The 22,783-nt window shown below is 36.8% G+C and overlaps 1 protein-coding gene across 3 annotated transcripts in view; it reads right to left on the bottom strand.

The window, feature by feature from the left end:
• Positions 1–22,783, bottom strand: part of SPATA6 (spermatogenesis associated 6) — a 183,146-nt gene that overhangs the window by 68,593 nt on the left and 91,770 nt on the right. For all 3 annotated transcript variants that reach the window (XM_003921583.3, XM_074380783.1, XM_074380784.1), the window contains one exon: positions 15,182–15,222. In XM_003921583.3, coding sequence (XP_003921632.1) covers positions 15,182–15,222 — 41 coding nt within the window. The remainder of the gene's footprint in view (positions 1–15,181; positions 15,223–22,783) is intronic.

The raw sequence follows: 22,783 nt of genomic DNA on the forward strand, positions 1-22,783 counted from the left end.
TAAGAGTTTACGTTACAGCACTGTTATTTGTTAAATATTTGACCTTTTAGACAGCAATCTAATTCTTCTCAGATTTATCCCCTCACATAAAAAGAATCTTAATAGCTACCTTATAGATCTTCCATAATTTATTTAAACTATATTGCAGGATGTCCAGGTGTATAAATTAGTTACCCAATAAATGTATGTCATTTGTTATTAAAAAATAAGTCCAACATAGATTTTGCTTCAACACTACCACAATTTTCAGTATTTTCCAAAATTACAACAAATAATATGTCAGTGGACAGCTGAGAGAATCATGCTTTCATTCCAGAACCTAACAGAACATTGTTCAAATGACTCAGTTACAGTCCTCAGTAACTGACCAACAAGAAATACGTGACCAAAATCAAAGAAAAAAATAAAATTGCTCCATTTTTAGCTATTCAGAGACAAAACACAGTAAATGTTAAAAACCAGATCAAGGAGATTCATGGTGAACAATGTAAGTGCATATGTTAAGAGACACAGAATAGGTAGCTCACACCTGTAGTCTCAACTACTCAGGGGCCGAGGCAGGAGGAACACTTGAGTTCAGGAGTTCTACATTGCAGTAAGCTATGATTGCACCACTACACTCCAGCCTGGGTGACATAGCAAGACCGAGAAGAAAGAAGAAAGAAGAAGAAGAAGAAAGAAGAAGAAGAAAGAAGAAGGAAGAAGGAAGAAGAAAGAAGAAAGAAGAAAGAAGAAAGAAGAAAGAAGAAAGAAGAAGAAGAAGAAGAAGAAGAAGAAGAAGAAGAAGAAGAAGAAGAAGAAGAGAAGGAAGAAGGAAGAAGGAAGGAAAGAAAGAAAGGAAGGAAGGAAGGAAGGAAGGAAGGAAGGAAGGAAGGAAGGAAGGAGGAGGAGGAGGAGGAGGAGGAGGAGGAGGAGGAGGAGGAAGAAAAAAAAGACAAAACAAGAAAGAAAAAGAAAAGTAGGGGAAGGTGTCACAGTGTTATTTCCAGAATAGATCCAAATATGAGCCACTTGGCCTGGATTATTTTCTTTTTATCAATTGCAGTGTCAACTGAAACATGTTGGATGGCAGACAACTTCATCTTTGTCTGCTAAATTTTCTCCCTAGACTAGTCAGCAGTGCTTTAAATAAAGCCTTTTATAGGTGACTGCCACTGAATTTCTATCAGAATATTCACTGAGAATCTCTTGAATATGTTAGCTAACACTCAGACGTAAAGAGAAACAAAAACTTAAACTCACAATCCAGATGAGATAGGGCCTATGCAGAAGAATAAATGACAATAAGATATGTTGAAGTGTCAAAATTCAAAGGCATAAAGACTTGTAATGGTCTTAATGGTGGAGGTCTCATTGAGAAGTCAGAATTGAAAGCAAAGCCCTAAGTAGAGGAAAGGAGAAGAAGGGCCACTCAAAATTGGAAAAAGGCACAAGAAAAGATGAACAAAGATGAAAAATGAACAATTAGTTTTGCTATTTCTATAGGAATGTAATAGAGAATATCATAGAGGTGGGAGGGGCACATGCTACAAGAATCTTAAATGCTACAACTCAAGAGTATTCAACATTTATTAAGCATCTTCTGTGTGTAAAGTACCACAGAAGGGAACAACAACCACAGGTATTAAATAAATATAACGGGAGACTTCAAAAAAAAATACAATCCAGAATATAAGACATCAAGGACAAGTAATGAGAAAGGCAATTAGAACAAAATAGTCATAAAGTAATTGTGCAATGGGAACACAGTTCGAATGTATTCCTTCCAGGGAATTAGAGTGTGTGTTTTGGAAAGTCTTATACCTAAATAAGGGGTTAAGAGGTATAATGAAAGTGTAGGTCTCTTTGATGCAAAACCACTTCAAACTTTAAGCCTTCAGCCGTAGCTTAAAAAATGTTTCCATAGCACTTCTAAGTTTCCCTTAGATTATTTCCTTTCAAAAGCTAAATGGAATATTATCTCTTTGGCTCTTCACAGAAGGGTTATATTTCTTGGGAGTATCTTCAGTAACACTGGCTTAGAGTCCAAAAACCTGAGTTCAAGTCCCTGAGGTTTATGAGACCCTGAGCAAGTCACTTACCCTATTGAAGCTTTAGTTTCCTTATCTATAAACTGAAGACATACTCTTACAGATTTGACACAAAAATTAAAAGAAATAAAAGTGAAACCAGTGGAGGGCTTGGCACATGAAAGATAATTTTCTTCTGTGTATAGTATTTATACTTCAGCATAAAAAGACCTTTTTTACATTTAAGAAAAAATATTTTTAAATGATTTTCTATGACACCACAAATGCAGCAGTTTCAATACTACAAATACGGAAATGTATCAAGATTAAAAAATAACTAATATTTTTAAACTAATCTGAAACTAGTACAGATAAAAAAATAAAATTTCATACACTAAATTCATTGTGATTAATGGCATACTTTTCATATCTATGATACGCAGTGTTTTTATATCACACTTATGCAGTAAGATTCCTGAAAAGTTGCTTACACACTAAATTGATAAATCATATTAATGGCCATAAAAATGTTATATTCACAGAAACCTCAAGATCAAATTAGTGTGGATGAGAATTAACTACTAAGAATAATGGGAACTAGAAAATTCAGTTGCTCAACAAATATTTGTTGTAAGCCTACACAGTGCCTAGTATCACACACTATTCTCTAAAGTTTCTCGTCTGTCACAGTGCAGAAGAGTTCAGAAATAAATACAAATAATTCAAATGGAATTAGCTGAGGAGTAGTTGAGAATAAGGACCATAGGACAGTAGTGCAGTATAGGTACAACTTGCAGGATGGCTAAAGAAAAGTATGGTTCTGAAAGGGAGAAAAGTAGATGTGGGTAACTGAAATCAGCTTCTTCACCTTGCCAAGAACATTTCTTAGTGAATCCTATATCAAGTAAATAATAAATTCCTACCTTATCTGACTTAAACTTTTATATGCTCACTATCTGATCTGGTTTAAGAAAGAGGCATTTTTTTTACACTGAAGGCAAATTTTAAAGATATTCTAAAATAATGCAATAAGAAAATAATTCCAAAATATATCAGTTCTTGAAAGGGAACCCCTCCCCTCTTAGACCGCTGTTCTGTTCATGTATATATAAATTACTTTATTTATTTATTTATTTATTTATTTATTTATTTATTTAAGTGCTGAATTGATGCATTTTATTTATTGGTTTGCATTTAGTTCCCAGGAAATTTCTTTTTTGTTTTTAAATTGCATTTTAGGTTTTCGGGTACATGTGAAGAACATGCAAGATTGTTGCATAGGTACACACATGGCAGTGTGATTATAAATAACTTTTTAAATTCTCACAACAATCTTATGAGATAGACACTTTTAATATCTACACCTAACTGGTTAAAAAAAAAATGAAAGCAAAATCAAACAGCTATTAAGTAGTAAGGGTACCAGGCCAACTATATATGAGGGATCTATGGCAGAAACAAATGGCAAGCTCTCACAGCCCATGCTATGAGGTAAGAACCAGATGCCAGGTATAGTTTCATCATAGTTACCCCCAAGTGTTATGAGTTCAGAACGAAGAGGGTAACACGTCCGAGCAGGATAATGATTTCTCGGAGGGTGGTAGATTAAGAGACCAAAAACTGGGGATACCCATGTTGACGAGGAGTTTTTTGACTGGGATGCGCTGTGTCCAGGGAACGATTTTATGTACTATGGAATATTAAGGATTTTTGGTAAGGGTCAATATCCACGTGGAAAAGTTCTAAATAGTATGGCTAGTGTCAATGAACATGCTATAGTTGATGAAGGAGTTTTAATTCATGCTTATATGCATGTGGGTAAAGTTTTGAATGTACTTTTATAAGTTAATATCCTATTGTATGAGTAAGTAACAGGATTTCTGTAACAAAAGTCCCAAAAAGGATGCACTCACAATACGATTTACCAATAATCCAATGCACAGAGCTAAGGAACAAACTGATAAACTTTCTGAGAAAGAAAGAAAACATTCCCAAATAAAGTTATAATGTGATCACCAAGATGCTACCAAGCCACTCAAGGATGGTACAAGAAAGGATAATTACAGGCCATCCTCAGTAGTTGCCATTTATGGAAAAATTGTACCTAAAATATTAATAAATTTAATTCAGTAATATTAAAGAATAAACTAAACACAATATGACAAGGTGATTTATTCAAATAATACAAGGATAGATTATCATAAAATCTATCAATTCATCAGAAAAAATTATCATCTCAACAAATGCTGGAAAAAAGCACTTGATAATATTCAATATCCATTCATTATTAAAAATATACATATGCTATCGAAACAGGGAATTTCAAGAGAACTTCCTTAACTTGCTAAAGCATAGCTAACAAAACTCTAATGCAAATAATATTTATGTGTGTGGAAATTTATAGATGATCCTATCAAAGACAAGAATACACACTACATTAGTCTATAGTACACCATGTTAGGCAATACTGCAGTAGAAAGTTAAGTTTGAAAATCAGCGACTTGACATAATAAAGGTTCATTTTTCCTCCAGTATATGGTAATACAGTTTAGCAAGAGAAATTATACAAAATTGCACAAGGACTCATGCTGATAAAACATGCTAAACAAATTATAACTGTACCACCTAGAACCTGAAGCTTCACTGTCACTGTAATAAGAGAGCATTTTGATTAGTTCATTTTCATGCTGCTGATAAAGGCATACACAAGATTGGGAAGAAAAGTAGGTTTTATTATACTTACAGTTCCACATGGCTGGGGAGGTTTCACAATTACGGCTGAGTGTGAAAGACAATTGTTACATGGTGGAAGCAAGATCTCATAACACTTATTTACTATCATGAGAATGGCATGGGAAAGACTAGCCCCCATGATTCAATTACCACCCCACAGGTCCTCCTACAACACGTGAGAATTCTGGGAGACACAATTCAAGTGGAGATTCAGATGGGAACATAGCCAAACCATACCATTCCACCCCTGACACCTCTAAATATCATGTCCTCATATTTGAAAACCAATCATGCCTTCCCAACAGTCCCCCAAAGTTTTAACTCATTTCAGCATTAATTCATAAGTCCACAGTCCAAAGTCTCATCTGAGACAAGGCAAGTCCTTTCCGCCTATGAGCCTGTAAAACCAAGAGCAAGCTAGTTACTTCCTAGACACAATGGGGATACAGGTATTATGTAGATACAGCTGTTTCAAATGAGAGAAATTGGCCAAAACAAAGGGGTCACAAGATACATGCAAGTCTGAAATCCAGTAGGGCAGTCAAATCTTAAAGCACCAAAATGATCTTTGACTCCATATCTCACACCCAGCTCACACTGATGCAAGATCCCATGGTCTTGGGCAGCTCCACCCCTGAAGTTTTGCAGGGTACAGCCTCCCTCCTGCTGCTCTCACAGGCTGGTGTTGTGTCTGTGGCTTTTCCAGGTGCATGGTGCAAGCTGTCAGTAGATCTACCATTCTGGGGTCTGGAGGACAATGGCTCTCTTCTCATAATTCCACTAGTCAGTGTCCCAGTAGGGACTCTGTGTGGGGGTTCTGACCCTATATTTTCCTTCCACACTGCCCTACCAGAGTGCCTCCATGAGGGCCCCGCCCCTGCAACAAACTTCTGCCTGGGCATCCAGGCATTTCCATATATCTTCTGAAATCTAGGTGAAGGTTCCCAAACCTCAATTCTTTACTTCTGTGCACTCTCAGGCTCACTGGCCCCTTTAGCCATGGCTGGGGTGGCTGAGACACAAGGAACCAAGTCACTAGGCTACATGCAACACAGGAACCCTAGGCCCAGCCCATAAAACCACTTTTTCTTCCTAGGCCTCCAGGCCTATGATTGGGAGGGGTTGCCATGAAGGTCTCTGACATGGCCTGGAGACATTATCCCCATGGTCTTGGGGATTAACATTAGACTCCTTGCTACTTATGCAAATTTCTGCAGCTGGATGGAATTTCTCCCCAGAAAATAGGGGTTTTTTTCTATCGCAATATCAGGATGCAAATTTTCCAAACTTTTATGCTCTGCTTCCCATATAAAACTGAATGCCTGTAACAGCACCCAAGTCACATCGTGAATGCTTTGCTGCTTATAAATGTCTTTTGTCGGATACCTTAAATCATCTTTCTCAGGTTCAAAGTCCCACAGATCTCTAGGGCAGGGGCAAAATGCCACCAGTCTCTTTGCAAAAACCTAACAAGAGTCACCTTTACTCCAGTTCCCAAAGCTCCTCATCTCCATCTGAGACCATCTCAGCCAGGATTTTATTGCCCATGTTGCTATCAGTTTGGCCAAAGCCATTCAATACATCACTGGGAAGTTCCAAACTTTCCCACATTTTCCTGTCTTTTTCTGAGCCTTCCAAACTGTTTCAACCTCTGTTTGTTACCCAATTCCAAAGCTGCTTCCACATTTATGGGTATCCTTTCAGCAACACCCCACTCTACTGGTACCTATTTACTGTATTAGTCCATTTTCACACTGCTGATAAAGACATACATGAGACTGGGAGAAAAGGAGGTTTAATTTGACTTACAGTTCAACATGGCTGGGGAGGTTTCACACTCATGGATGAGAACGAAAGGCACTTTTTACACGGCAACAGCAAGAGAGAATGAGAAAGAAGCAAAAGCAGAAACCCCTGATAAACCTAACAGACCTCTTGACATTTATTTACTATTAGGAGACTAGCATGGGAAAGACCAGTCCCCAAGATTCAATTAACTTTCCCTGGGTCCCTGCCACAATACCTCTATAAAAAAATCCCAGAACATCTATGACAAGATTGTCATACAAAAATCAATTCCAAACCTATACATCAGTAAAACAACAAAATGTAATTTTACCAAAAAAAAGGTCCATTTACAATAGGAACAAGCCATAAGATTTCTAGAAATATGTCTAAAAAAACCATGTATAACACATTAATGAAAAAACATATAACTTTAGGGAGCCATAAGAACTGAGATCATCTGCATTCATATGGCTTAACTATCAGAACAAAGATCTAAGGCCCACCTACTTCAAAATGACATTCTCATGTGTTCCTCAATTCTTGCCCAGGAAAATGAAGCTATAAACCAGTAAATAACTTCATTATTTTCTTCAAGATCTTCCCACAAATCATGTACCTGAACAACAGACTGCTCAATCATCAATCAGCTACCTTCTCAAAACAACAGATTCTGAATCCGGTCAAACGGTTCACTTCGCAGGACAACAGATCACTCAACTGAACAAATCCCTTCCTTATCAAAATAGTTTTTACTTGTCAAGACTTTAAGACCCAGGCCTTTATTCTATTAATCCTAAACTTTTATATCACAAATTTTGTCTACAAGATTCCCACACTGAAAGATCTCTTATGACACTCAAGCCCAGTTCCCAAAACCATATGAATATCAGCCATTAACATTCCTCTTCCAGAGACAACACTAAGACTGTCAAGGTGGTGCTCTCCCATAAGGTATTATGTTATAAACTCAGCTTTTCTTGGTATCAACAGATTATTCAGTTTTTGTGGTAGAGTTTTCACCAGTTGGCAGTTGACAATCCTAGAAGTCTACTAAGATCCAATAGGCACTTTCGCTTCCACAGCTAAGATCTTCAACTTAGAAATACCAAATTCTCCTGAGACCTCTTTTAGCCCCTCTCTTCAGGGGTCTTTCTGGCTATAATGGTGAAGTGGGTCTCAGTATTGAGACTCAGCCCCAATTTCCTTTGGTTAAGCTCTCAATCACTGAGTTACACTGTCTTTTAGAAATGCAGAAGACTTTCAGTAATCTATTAATTATCTGATCATGAAAATTTGTATGCCAAGGAGAAATCTGTCTCATTACTAACAATACTAATATGTATCTCTGTCACTTTTTAAGGGGAGTCTGTAAAAGAAAGTTCCTAGAAAAGTGAACAGACATAAGCTACTAAACCCATTTTTGAGGCCAAGCCCAAATACTCACAGGTTCAGCTGTTCTCACTGTACCAATATCCTTACAGTAAAAACTTTGCCCTGGGTCACTTATCAAAAATCATGAAAACGTTCCTCAGGTTGGTTGGCTGGTTTGTTTTCTTCATGGGAGAAATTTCCTCTGGGAGAAATTGCTTCCAAATCTTTCATCTTTCTAAAATTGTGGATTTGTCCAGTATTCAATTCGAAATACCAACTATTAGCATGAGACCCAAAGACAAATTGCGCACAAGTAATATATTTGATCAACACTGCCAAACTCATGGATTTATTTCAGTCTAGGTTCATGTCCCCCTCCAAGTTATATCCAAGCTTCCTACATTTATTCATACTAGAATTTTAGATTGTATGTTTATTTCTCTAAACAGCATGATTTCACCAAGGACATTTTAGACTTAACAGTCGCAACCTTGGAGACTTTTTTATATAAATTAAACTGTTTGTTTGAAAGGTACCTTAGAATGGAAAGAAGCAAAATCTCACACATCCAATGGTCCATACTTCCTAAATGCTATGAAAAAATTATTTAATTTAGATTCTAAAAATTGCTTCCTTAAAAGATTTGCTAGCCAAGGCAAATTAAAAATACAAAATGTTAAAACCATTTGCCTTTGAGATGCCTTCACATCCTAATTTGAAAGAAACAGCATTTATCCCACTATTCTTTATCTCCTGTGCTATGTTCCTCCATCACCCTCAGACCTCTATTCTTCCTTCTGCCTACTTTCCTTCTCATCTGACCCGCTAGAAACAAAAGTTCAATAACTTCTTAAAGGTAAATTCCCTTCAGAATGGGACAAGTGCCATGTGGTTGCTTTTTAAGCTCTGGTCTGTTTAAGCTTCTGGCCTGAAAACCACTGCCAGAGACTTTCCAAAGCCTAAACAAGATAAACAAGTATTTGCAGAAGAAGTTAGAATTCTGTGAACTCCAACCTAGTCCTTGTACATTTTCCTTTATCAATAAATTGTATTATCAAACACCGAGTTATGAAAGTCAGAAATCTAAGAAGATTTCTTAACATTGTACAGCTAAGTTTCTTTCAATAGTCTCTGATTTCAATGTTTTCCTGGCTACTTTTGCCAAGCTCCTGGAATTAAAAAATAAAATAAAATAAAAAAAGGAGTAGAGATATTTTTATTGGAATCTTACTAATTTTTAAATTACTCTAGGTAGAGAATATCTTTACAGTATCAAATTTTTCTCTGTGAGAACACATTGCAGTCATGCATTGCTTAACAATGGGGATACCTTCTGAGAAATACATCATTAGGCAATTTTGTCACCATGCAAACATAATAGAGGATACTTACATAAGTCTAGATGGTATAGTCTACTACACACCTAGGCTATAATGATATAGCCTAGTGTACCTAGTCCAGCCTACTACTGGCTACTAGTACTGGATACTGGATACTGTACCTACTACTGGATACTGTACCTAGGCTATAAACCTGTACAACAGGTTACTGTACTGAATGCTATAAGCAATTGTGACAAAATAATAAGGATTTGTGTAACATACCTAAACACAGAAAAAGTACATTAAAAATAGATAATATAATCTTATAAAACTACTGTTATATTTGTGGCCCATTGCTGACCAAAACGTCATCACACAGCACATCTTTTCCATTTTTCAGGTCTACTATTCCAACATGAATTCTAAATATCTGTCTAATATCTCTATTACTATCACCCTCCATTACTACTGCCCCAATCTAACCTATCATTTCTCACCTCAACTATTCAATAGCCTACTAATTTGTCTACAAGCATCAGCTCTTTTCCCAGTGCAATTCATTTTCCATACTGCAATTCAGTGTAATATTTTCAAAGTATAAATCTAACCATGTCACTTTGCTGTTTAAAATCATTAATTTGCTCCCATTGTACTTAGGACAATTACCAAAATTTCCAGTATGGCCTAAAAGATTTAATCTCTACCTGCTTCTCCATGCTCAATTTATACCAAGTACCTATTCATGTCTTTACTTACAGCAACACCAATCTTTTAGTTGCTTAGCCACAGAACCTTAATAAATGCTATTTTCCCTTTTCTTTTGCATATGCTCTTCCCTCCCCCTTTCACGGAGTAAACTCCTATTCATCTTCAAAGCTCAACATCTTTAAACTATCTTTTCCATTCTCCTCAACCAGGTCAACCCATCTTAGTATATAATGTCAAAACATCATATATATCCTCCATGATATTTATCACAGTTCCAAGTACATATGAATGTTTGTGATTTTGTTATCATTTCTTCCTCCTTCACTACCATGAAATATCCATGAGGGCAGAGATTATTTCTTTTTTTTGCTAATTTTCTATTTCCAGCATAATAGTTGGCCACATAATCTTTTTTAAAGGGAAAAAGAGATATTAGGAGGGAAAAGAAACAGAGTATTATGAGTGTGATAGAAATGGCTGGATATCCACCATAATTCAGCTTTCCCTCCTCCAGAGTAGAACTGTTGCTAAGAAGCAATCTTTGCATCTAGGTAAGAGAATGTAATTAGTTACTGGCAATAGAATGTAGGCAAGAATGGTGTCTCAATCCCAGGCCCAGACTTTTAAGTAACAGATATGCTTTCTCTGTATTTTCCATCATCTTCCACCATGTGAAAAAGACAGCAAGGCCTCAGTGTGAGTCAAAGCCATAAGATGGGTCACTGCATGGAGAAAATAGTATATACAGATCAAAGTATCTTCAATTTAATTGTTACGTAATTAAAAACTAAATTTCTATTATATTAAGCTTCCAACAGTTAGAGGCTTATTGGTATACCAAATAGCATTAGCCCAATGAGTTTACAAATTATTATCTTAATGTACTAGCCTTAACAGAAATTGATATATGCATTGGCTTATCAGTTGGAAGCAGGCATACGAGAACAGCTACTTTCAAATAGAAAATTTAAGATGTCTGTAATGCAGTGGCAAAATATTTAATAAAACTATAGCCTACAATAGCTTGAAAGGCAGATCACATGGATTTCAAGCTTATACTTCTAGGGAAATAAATTGAAAGAACAGTATTTAGTGTTGGCTTTTATTTGTATTTAGCAGGGATATTAGTCAGTTTTCACAATGCTGATAAAGACAAACCCAAGATTGGGAAGAAAGAGAGGTTTAATTGGACTTATAGTCCCACATGGCATGGGAGTCCTCAGAATCATAGTGGGAGGCGAAAGGTACTTCTTATATGGTGGCGGAAAGAGAAAAATGAGGAAGAAGCAAAAGTGGAAACCCATGATAAACACATCAGATCTCATGAGACTTATTCACTGTCACGAGAGTAACACGGGAAAGACTGGCCCCTGTGATTCAATTATCTTCCCCTGGGTTCCTCTCACAACATGTGGGAAATCTGGGAGATGTAATTCAAGTCGAGATTTGGATGGCGACACAGCCAAACCATATCACAAGGGATTTCAAGAAAGTGGTAAGCTCATATTGAATCAGTCTAATTGTCCATCAACTGATAAATGGATAAAGAAAATGCAGTATGCACACACATATACACTGGTATACTATTCAGCCTTTAAAAAGAAGAAAGTCTTGTCATTTATTATACAACAACATGCATGAACCTGGAAGACATAAAGTTTGATAGGCACAGAAAGACAAATGTCACATAATCATGCTTACATGTTATATTAGTCTATTTCCACACTGCTATAAAGACACACCCAAGGCTGGTAATTTTTAAAGAAAACAGGTTTTGTTAACTCACAGTTCTGCATGGTTGGGGAAGTCTCAGGAAACTGACAATCATGGCAGAAGGGGAACAGACACACCTTATGTGATGGCAGGCACGAGAGAGCAAGCAACAGCAGAAAAAACTGCTTATAAAACCATCAGAACTCATGAGAACTCACTATAAGGAGAACAGCAAGGGCAAAACCGCCCCATGATCCAATCACCTCTCTCTCTCAACAAGTGAGAATTGTCCATCTCTTGACATGTCAGAATTACAATTCAAGATGAGATTTGGGTGGGGACACAGAGCTAAACAATATCACATGTGGAATCTAAAAATTCAAACTCATAGAAGCAGAAAACAGAATGGTGGTTGACAGAGGGTTGTTGGGGTATGATAAGAAGAATGCAGAGATGTTGGTCAAAGGGTACAAAGTTTCAGATAGACAGGATGAAAAATTCTGTAGCTCAACTTTACAGCATGATGATTATAACTAATAATATATTATATACTTGAAAACTGCTAAGACAAATTTGTCTTAGGAGAAAAAATCAGTTGTTACATTCAGTAATACCTTACATGATAGTATTTCCAAACTTCAGTCATTCACAGAGCACCCTCATAATTTTTGCAGTATTTGCATGTATTTTATGTTCTTTTCCTTAAATTCATTTTCTCTTCATTTATTTACTCACCATGATAAATGAAAATCCAGTATCATACATGCATGATAGCCTTGCAAATACAGTGAAAATAAAACTCACCATAATAAATGAAAATCCAGTATCATATACTTTACCTGTATGACAGCCTTAAAAAATAGTGAAAATAAAACTCACCACAACAAATAAGTATGTGAAGTCATATGTTAAGTAGCTTAATCTAATCATTCCACAATGTATACATATATGAAAACAGCATGTTGTACCATAAATATCTAAAATTTTTGTCAATTATACCTTAATAAAGCTGGAGAAAAAAGAAAAGGTGAGAAGCTCAGGAAAGAACTCTCTTGCCTATGCAAAGTATATACATTCAAAGAACTCATGCAAGGTCCCACTTTTCTAGAAAATGTTCTGCAAGCACTCCTGGCTTCATGGCTCTTTTCCGTATAGAAATCCTATAGTGTTCTATTACCTGAATATTTATTAACTAAGTACTACGTGCCTACATGAAAATAATCCTTTTTTATTTTCATGTTTAATACTGCAGATATACTTACATGAAAATCTACCTCTTCAATACAAAAATAATCCTGTGAACTTCCCACCAGCTGTACCCTCCAAGGGAAGCCCTGATATTAAGGAATACAGAGATGGGAGTAGGAAGGAATTAAAGTGATTGAAATGCAGTTTTTGGTGGAATTCATTTAAAAAAGAGGGCTCTTAACATCTGTCTTTAAATGAATCAGCCAACTTAGAGCAGGATTAAAGCTACCTTAGGATAAAGATTAGTACTTTCTCTTTATTCTGTATTTGTATAGATTTGGTTTACTTGTTTTCTCTTAATAATATATACATATGTTAGCAATTACTACTGTATGTCAGACAATATGCTAGGTACTACAAATTATTATCAATAAGCAAGATCAGTAGGTCCTTTCATATTGTATATGTGTGTGTATAACAAATACCAATGTATATGATGCATAAATTTTAAATGTCAGGGTGGGGGGCTGGACCAGGTTAATTATGCCAGGTCCACTCTCCGCTAGTGACAGCCTTAAAAAAGAAACAACTCTCTATATAAACACTATACAGCAGCATTCCCAACTTTTTTGGCAGTAGGAACTGGTTTTGTGGAAGACAATTTTTCCACAAACTGGTGGGTAGGGAGATGTTTGGTTTCAGGATGAAACTGTTCTACTTCAGTTCATCAGCCATTAGTTAGATTCTCATAAGGAGCACACAACATAGATCCCTCATATGCACAAGACAATAGGGTTCACACTCCTATGAAAATCTAATGCTGCCACTGATCTGACAGGAGGTGGGCTCAGGCCATAATGCTCGCTCACCTCCCACTCACCTCCTATGGTGTGGCCCAGTTCCTAACAGACCACAGACCACTACCTGTCTGTGGCCTAGGAGTTGAGGACTCCTGTTATACAGGGACAGCCGTATCTATATAAGTGCTATATTCATAGTCTACACTAGCAGCTCTCAATTATGAATCTTTAGATAGGTGGCAAAAGAGATACATAAAAATCACCCAGAAACTTAGTAAAAATAGAAAATTCCAGTCTTCATTCTCAGCAATTTCAATTTACTACGCTTAGAATAAATTCTTATAAAGTTTCACATAGATGATTCTGACACTGGTAGATTTGTGTCCCTAAACAGTGCTTTGACTCATTATGTAACTGTCCTGTATTTCTTTTTATCATAGTTAAAGTATGACAAAGTATTATGGTATTCAGTACCAGTAGCACAAAACAGTTTAATAAACAATGATATTTTAAGAAAAGCTTTGGTTTTTCTTTTGTTTTGTTTTCCCACATATAATAACACTTATCATCAAGATGCTTTCACTTAGGGACAGAAAGGATAAGCTGTAAGACAGTTCTTCTCAAAATGTAGGACATGGACTACAGGTGATATGGGAAATAATAGGGTACCCAAAATGATTTGAGAAGATATACAAATTATTTTACACGGCACATGAACCTACATGAAATAATACTGAATCACCAGAAAAAAATGTATTATCTTTTCAACTCCATTTGAATACAAAATCCTCAGTTTTAGCTACTGGTATGCCTCTTATGCCTCTCTATCATTGATTCTCATTTTAAGAAATGGAGAGCATGTTTCAGACGCATGCGGCCCCCTGAGGCCATTTATCCGGCCCCCCGCCGCACTTCAAGAAGGGGCACCTCTTTGATTGGTGGTCAGTGAGTGGAGCACAGTATGTGGCGGCCCTCCAACGGTCTGAGGGACAGTAAACTGGCCCCCTGTGTAAAAAGTTTGGGGAGGCCTGTTTCAGAGTCTTTAGCAAAACAGTATCTAGCCAAAATTTAGAAACATTGTTTTATTTTTAAGCTTATCATACATGTAAAGTATGTGATATGGGATTTTCATTTATCATGGTGAGTAAACAAACAGAAAGAAAGTAAATTTAAGGAAAAGAGCATAAAATATATGCAAATACTACAAAAATTATGAGGGTGCTCTGTGAATGACTGAAATTTGGAAATATAACATCTAAGGTATTACTGAATATAACAACAGTTTTCTCTCCCTCATGCACACACATAAACATACACTAACATATTCAATAATTAATGCAAATGAACAACCAAATGCCACAAAATAATTTTAGAAAGACATTAAATGTACTGCTTGACAAAGTAACCAAAATAACATTATATAACAATCATCGTTTTTATATTTTTTACTTAATGAATTTGATAATCCCTACCTGAAATACATATAAGAAATATACTCATGTTGTCTGAAAGCCAGAATAATTTATATTCTACAATTCATTCCACACACCTTATAGTCCTTGGGTCGGTAGCAGCCAAGATGAGAATGATCTGAAAAAGGAAGTAGAAAACAATTAAAGTTTTGGGGCTTTACTCATTACTTAAAGAAATCAATTTTCAAGAATCAACTTTTAAGTATTATAATTTCTGTTATACTGACAGAAAAGAAAATAAGAACCAGAGACAATCAGCTTGCACCTTCAAGAGAGTTGATTAGGGGCATTTTGTACTCCCTTCCTCCACTAAGAAAAACCAAAAGAGTGAGTAGATAATCATACATTGAAAAGATCAGCCAAGAGAGACTACTGGAATTCAAAAGAAAATTGACAGGCAACACCTAAAGCAAGGAAGGAGAAGGAAGCAAGATAGCTTGTTCAGTAAGGACTGGTACCCAAGAGATACTTCTCAATATAGAGAAAGAGTAAGTGACAGACTCTCAGCTGTCCACATTATCACCATAGACCTCTGCAATCCCAGCCCACTAAAGAGCCCCTCATCCCTTGTGGGCCCTGAAACTAACATAAGGAGCTCCTGGGAGATTGTACCACAGCACTGCCCAAGAGAGAAAGCTTGCCCTGGGTCCCTTGCGTTCCCTGAGACCTAAGTAGCTATGGGAAGGCACCACTGCAGAACTCCCTCCCCTACAGACTGTGAGCTGTCCTGGAGCCCAGCAGCAGCAAGGCTGAAGTACAAGAGAAGCACAGGCTACTGCCCCTAGGACTTAGCAATAAGCTATCACAAGCTACTGGATGTAGGGCTCTGTTAGTCAATTTTTACACTGCTGATAAAGACATACCCAAGAATGCACAATTTATAAAAGAAAGAGGTTTAATTAGACTTACAGTTCCATGTAGCTGTGAAAGCCTCACAATCATGGCAAAAGGCAAGGAAGTGCAAGTCACATCTTACATGGTTGGCAGCAGGCAAAAAGAGAGAGCTTGTGCAAGGGAACTCTTCTTTTAAAATCATCAGATCTCATGAGACTTATTCACTATTACAAGAAAACAGCACAGGAAAGACTTGCCCCCATAATACAATTGCCTCCCTGCAGGCCCCTGCCACAACACATGGGGATTCAAAATGACATTTGGGTGGGGACACAGCCAAATTATATCAAGGGCAGAGACATGACTGACTCTTTGGGACTGCAGCACAAATGAGATAGATTTCTTCCCCCAGTAGACTGTGCACTGTCCTGAAGCCTAGCAGCATTGAGGCTGAGGCATGAGTGCCACTGGGGCTGAGGTACAAGTAGTGTACATGCTCCCCACCTGCCAGCTAGGGTGTCATCACAGACAGCAGCATTGTCCCCAGCTCCAAGTAGCAAGGCAGAAGTACAGATACTACTTCCACAACCCAAGCACCGTGCCAGTGGCCAGGGGAACACTCTGCCCCTGCCTATCACAGCCAGCACGTGTTTACACCATCAGGGAGCCTAAAGCAAACAAGACAGTCCCAACTCTGCCCCTCCTCCTCCCATGTCAGAGCACAGAGTTTGAGGGCCAGAAGACTGCTCAGCCCAGTCCACCACTACTCGCACCTGAACACTCCCCCACAGGGAAAGAAAGTTGGGCCTCTTCTTTTAAAAATGTGATGATTTTTAAAAAGAAGAGCTCCCCTGCACAAGCTCTCTCTTTTTGCCTGCTGCCATCCATGTAAGACGTGACTTGCTCTTCGCTGCCTTGTGCCATGATTGTGAGGCTTCCACAGCCACTACCACCAGAGCCGGCATTTACCTGTACACACCACCTTTAAGCCTGGAGTCTGGCCCACCTAGACAATCTCAGCCACTGTCAAAAACAGTATGCACTACTTGGGACTCAGAGGATCATCCTGCCACTGTCACAGTCATCCCCCATGCCACATTGATTACACAGGGTACCCAGGGGTTTGAGAACCTGTCCATCTCTGCCTGGCCCATGATGGCTACTACTAGCATCTAAGTAGGCCAACTAGAGGCCCATGAATCAGTTCACCAGGACCAGCTAACATTGCCGCCAGCACACACCACTGTGGAGCCCAAGGACAGGTGTGGTCGGCTCACCACTGCCACCACTGGGGCCCAAAGACTACACTACCTAGTGTCCAGTCCTCAGCAAAACTAGAACACAGTCTCCCCTAATAATTGCACACTAAGGCAATGAACAAATCTCAGATACCACTGATGCTGTTTACAAAAAAAAAAAAAAAAATCACAGAGACTATACCACTGCATGACCCCAGAAAAAGGCCAAAGTGCCCTACCCAATCAGTAACAGAGATGCATCTTCAGGAAAAAGTCCACCCATACAAAAGCAATTCAAAAAACTGGAAGAAACAACTGACATACCAAATGTTTGGACATCAATGTAAGGACACAGGAAAAATGAAAAGCAAGGAAATATGACACCTCCAAAGGAACAAAATAATTCTCCCAAAACAGATCCCAATCAAAAAGAAAGTCATTAAATCCCAGAAAAATAATTCAAATTATTGATTCTAAAGACACTCAGTGAGCTATAAGACAATTCTGAAAAATGATATAAAGAAATCAGAAAAACACTGCAGGACATGAATGAAACATTTATCAAGGAGATATGTATCAAAACAGAGACCAAATAGAAATTCTGGAGATGAATTAATTGACTGAACTACAAAATACATTTGATTTTGTTTTTTTTGTTTGGTTTTTGGTTTTTCGTTTTCTTGAGGCCAAGTCCCACTCTGCCACCCACGCTGGACTGCAGTGGCACGATCTTGACTCACTGCAACCTCCGCCTCTTGGGTTCAAGCGCTTCTCCTGCTTCATCCTCCAGAGTAGCTGGGATTACAGGCATGTGCCACCAGACCTACCTAATTTTTTTTCTTTGAGATAGAGTTTTGCTCTTGTTGTCCAGGCTGGAGTGCAATGGTGTAATCTTGGCTAACTGCAACCTCTGCCTCCTGGGTTCAAGCAATTCTCCTGCCTCAGCTTCCCAAGTAACTATTTTTAGTAGAGACAGGGTTTCACCATGTTGGCCAGGCTGGTCTTGAAGTTCTGGCCTCACCTATTGGCCTGCCTCGGCCTCCTAAAGTGCTGGGATTGCAGGCATTAGCCATCAGCCCTGACCTACAAAATACATTTGAAAGCATCAACAATAGACTAGACCAAGCATAAAAACAGAATGTCAGAATTTGAAGACAGGTCTTTTGAAATAACCTGGACAGGCAAAAATAAGAAAAAAGAATGAACAAAGCTTTTGTGATCTATGGGACACCATAAAATGACCAAATATACTAATCATCTGTATCCTCAAAGGAAGAGAATATAAGAGTTCAAAAAACTATTTAATGAAATAATAAACAAAAAACTTCCAAAGTATAGCAAGAGACTTAGACATTCAGATGCAAGGGACCAGTAATCCCTAAGCAGATGCAATACAAAACATATTTCCCATGGAATATTATAGCCAAAATGTCTAAAGTCAAAGACAAAAAAGAATCCTGAACAACAAGAGAAAAGTGACTAGTCACCTATAAAGAAACCCCCATTAGACTAACAGCCTATTTCTAAGTAGACACCTTACAAACCAGGAATGGAAAGTAAGTTCAAAATGCTGAAAGGAAAAAAAAACTGCCAGTCAAGCACATTCACTATTAATATATCCAGAAAAAAAATATCCTTCATAAATTTAGGAAAAATAAAGTATTTCCCATATAAGTCTGAAGGAATTCATCACCAGTAGACCAGCCCTACAAGATGTGATCAAGGGAACTCTAAACCTGAAAGGAAAAGAATGACGTGTATTATTATGAAAATACAAAACTCAATGATAAGGCAAGCACACAAATGAGAAAGAGAAAGGACTCATGGTACAACCACAGATAACCACCAAACCGCAATGACAAACAATAAAAGAAAAAGAAAGGACAAACGAATATATAAAACCACCAGAAAATAACAATATGGCAGGAATAAAACCACACATATCAATAATAAACTTGAATGTAAAACTAAAAATAGAACAACCATACAATCAACAATCTCACCACTGGATATCTATCCAAAGGAAAGGAAATAAGTATATTGAAGAGATATTGCCAGCACTACTCGCAATAGCCAAAATGTGGAATCAACCTAAGTGTTCATCAATAGATGAATGGATAAAAGAAAATGTGGTATATGTAATGGAATAATAAAATAATTAGGGCATAAAATGAATGATATCATGTCATTTGCAGGAACATGAATGGAACTGGGGGATCATTATTTTAAGTGAAATAAATTAGGCATAGAAAGACAAATATTACATGTTCTCAAATGTGAAAGCTAAAAATATTCTGTCACATAAAGTAGAATAATAGATACTAGAGGCTAGGAAGGGTAGGTCGGTAGGGATGGGCAAGGAAGAGCAGTAGCTTTACAGGTGCAAACATAGATTAGAAAAAAGGTATACTCTGTTGTCAAAGGAGAGCATAGGAACTATTGCTAACAAAACGTGCATTTCAAAGTTGCTGGAAGAGAGGACTTAAATTGTTACCAACATTAAGAAATGATAAATACGCAAAGTGATAGACAACTTAACTACCCTCGTTTGATCATCATGCAATCCACACATGTAACAAATATCACAGATACCCAGGAAATATCTAAAATATTATGTATCAATTTTTTAAAAATCAGAACCATAAAATTCTACTTTCTCACTCAAACGTATCAACCAAAAGCATTCTATGTTCTATATTTTACCTTACCAAACCACCTTATCCAGAAAATAAAGACCTACATTAGTCTGTATTCAGCAAATTCTTCAGCATCTTTTTATTGCACAAAATATCTTCCAGGTGCCCTGAACCATACCAGAAATCAGCTGAAATATTAAAGTATTTTGCACAAGGCTAACTTCTCTACATAATGTAAGATTCAATTTACTTCAAATGCTTTTCAAAAATTAAAAATAAGAATAAATCACAGTCCAACTCCTCTTCTGTATGAGTCTAATATGTAGCATAATCACAAGTAGCGGAAAAAATGAAAGAATGAGAAGGACATCTGGACACAGTGCCTCAAACCTGTAGCACTTTGGGAAACCAGGGCGAGAGGATCTCCTGAGTTCAGGAGTTCAAGACCAACCTGGGCATCATGGTGAAACCCAATCTCTACAACAAAAAACAAAAATTAGCTGGGCATGGTGGTGCCTGCATGCCTGTAGTTCCAGCTACTAAGGAAGCTGAGGTGGGAAGATCATTTAAGCCATGGAGGTCAAGGCTGCAGTGAGCCATGTTACATCATGTACTCCAGCCTGGTAACAAAGCAAGACCTTGTCTCATAAAAAAAAAAAAGGACAAGGATATGTTAACTTTGAAAATTAAGGTAATAATTTCTGGAAGTAGTATGTATTTCCTTGCAGCTAGCATTATATTAAAAGTTTCTATATGTTAAAGCACTTGTACAGCTTCTGCATTCCACAAACCATTTATAAACTTACCCTGATTTGCACAGGTTTATAATTTTATTTCTACAAATTAATCTATTACTTTGATCTGAGGTTTCCCAATGTTCATATTTAATCACTCTCACCACCAATTAGTCACAAACTGTATTTCAAATGTAAGAAATAAAGGAGATGAAGTCATGGTCCCCGGTTGTGAAGTACTTTTAATCTATTTTGGTTAGGTTATAACCAAAGTTGAACAACAGCAGTATAAAGAACAAACTAAATCAAAATGGTATAACAATTATAATATAAAAAGTTGTACCAGACAGTAATCGCTCAAGGTAAGGCAATCAGGAAAAATTTCCTAAAGGTAAAGAAACCTGACACGGGCATAATCATTTAGAAAAATAGGAAGAAAAAAAAGAAATAGGTCAGATCTTGTGTGTATGACTTCAGGCAACTTAATATCCTTCTTTAAACCTCAGGCTTCTTCATCCATAAGAAATTCAAACAAGAGGAATATGTTTAAAAGCAAACAGAAATGAATAAGGTATTTTCTAATGAGGATGTAAATGATGATTACATGTGATTTTATTCAGAAAATATTAAAACATTACCAGTTACTACTGTTTACTCAAGATACGACCTATTAGGACGTGAGATGTTATTTCTATTTTACTCTGTGACAGTTAATCATCTGATAAGGGATTAATGAAAGTTCATAAAATATTACAATTTTATATAGAAATGAGACTCATAAAAGAATCTTCAAATGAAGAGAAGAAGGTTCCACTAAGAGGGGAGACAGTCTAACATGTTTACTAAATTCCTAAGCAAAATGTAAAAAGAGGCCAGGATAATGTCCTGGATTCTCTCTTCAAATACAAAAATAACTAGATAAAGTTTACACAAAGTCTTGCATTACAAGACATACTGAGTTTCTTCAAAAGGACTGCACAGAGAGATACGATGTGCTTGAAAAATTTATTCTAAAAAAATATATTTTAATGAAAGTAGAGAAAGTAGTATGAGACTGGTAGAAAAGAAAGAGCTAGAAGCTAGAAGACCTAGATTCTAGATTGTATCTATCAAGTCACATAACTTCTCTAAACTGCTGCCATTTTTCTCAGTCAAATATACTTAAATCCATCTTCACATGATTATTTTGAGTATTAAAGCAGTAAACGTTGGTGAAAATTACATCCTATAAAAACTCAATAAATATTAGGCAAGACATTTTGGGAAGAAAATATTGAAGAAGAATTTCTATTAAAGCAAAATCAAAAGTGAAAATTCACCATGTGTAAGAAGTCCTTACACCATGTATAAGAAGTTGATAAGAACTGCTCAGCTGTCATCCAAGGAAAGAAATGTAGTAAAAAAATAGAGACATTAAGATCAGGGAAACAAGAAGGAAAAGCTCTAGAAACCCAGCTAATAAATGCACAAAGAGGAATAGAATTTTTAAAAATCACTATTGGGTAAAATTCATAGTAAGAAATTGTTTCAGGCAACAATCAGCAATATATGCTAAAGGAGTCAAAGTTGAGGTATAATAGGGTATTACATAGTTTCAAAATGTCTCCACACAATTACAAAAGACAGAAATAGCACCTTTTTGATGGAGAAAACCAGCACATCCAACTTAATCAAGTGAGTAAAATTAACATCACCAGTAGTGGAGAAACATCACATACCTCTTGGTATGATGCACTGAGAGTAACATATCACACCTGTTGTATTCTGGGGAAAAATAAATAATCTAAATCTAATCATGGGGGGAAAAAATTAAACAGACTCAAATTGAGGAATATTCTACAAAATAGCTGGCTGATGCTCTTCAAAATTATCAATGTCTTTAAGCACGGTAAAAGACTAAGGAACTAATCCATATTAAAGAAAACAAGAGAGACACAGGAGCTGAAAGCTATGTATGATGATATTTCTTTCGCTAGGAAGATATTATTAGGACAACTGGCAAAATCTGATTTAGCTTTATAGATCACTTAATATTATATCATTATTAATTTGCTACTTTGTTAATTAACCTGTGTTAATCACAGAAAATAATGTCTGAATTAGTCTGCTCAGGCTGCCATAACAAAATATCATGGACTAGGTAGCTTAAACAACAGAATTTTATTTCTAACTGTTTATTTCTCACAGTTAGAAATAAAATTCTGAAGTCTGAAAGTTAGAACAGGTTCTGGGAAGTT

Source organism: Saimiri boliviensis, chromosome 11, assembly GCF_048565385.1.
Source record: "Saimiri boliviensis isolate mSaiBol1 chromosome 11, mSaiBol1.pri, whole genome shotgun sequence".
In the NCBI taxonomy this organism is placed as follows: Eukaryota; Metazoa; Chordata; class Mammalia; order Primates; family Cebidae; genus Saimiri; species Saimiri boliviensis.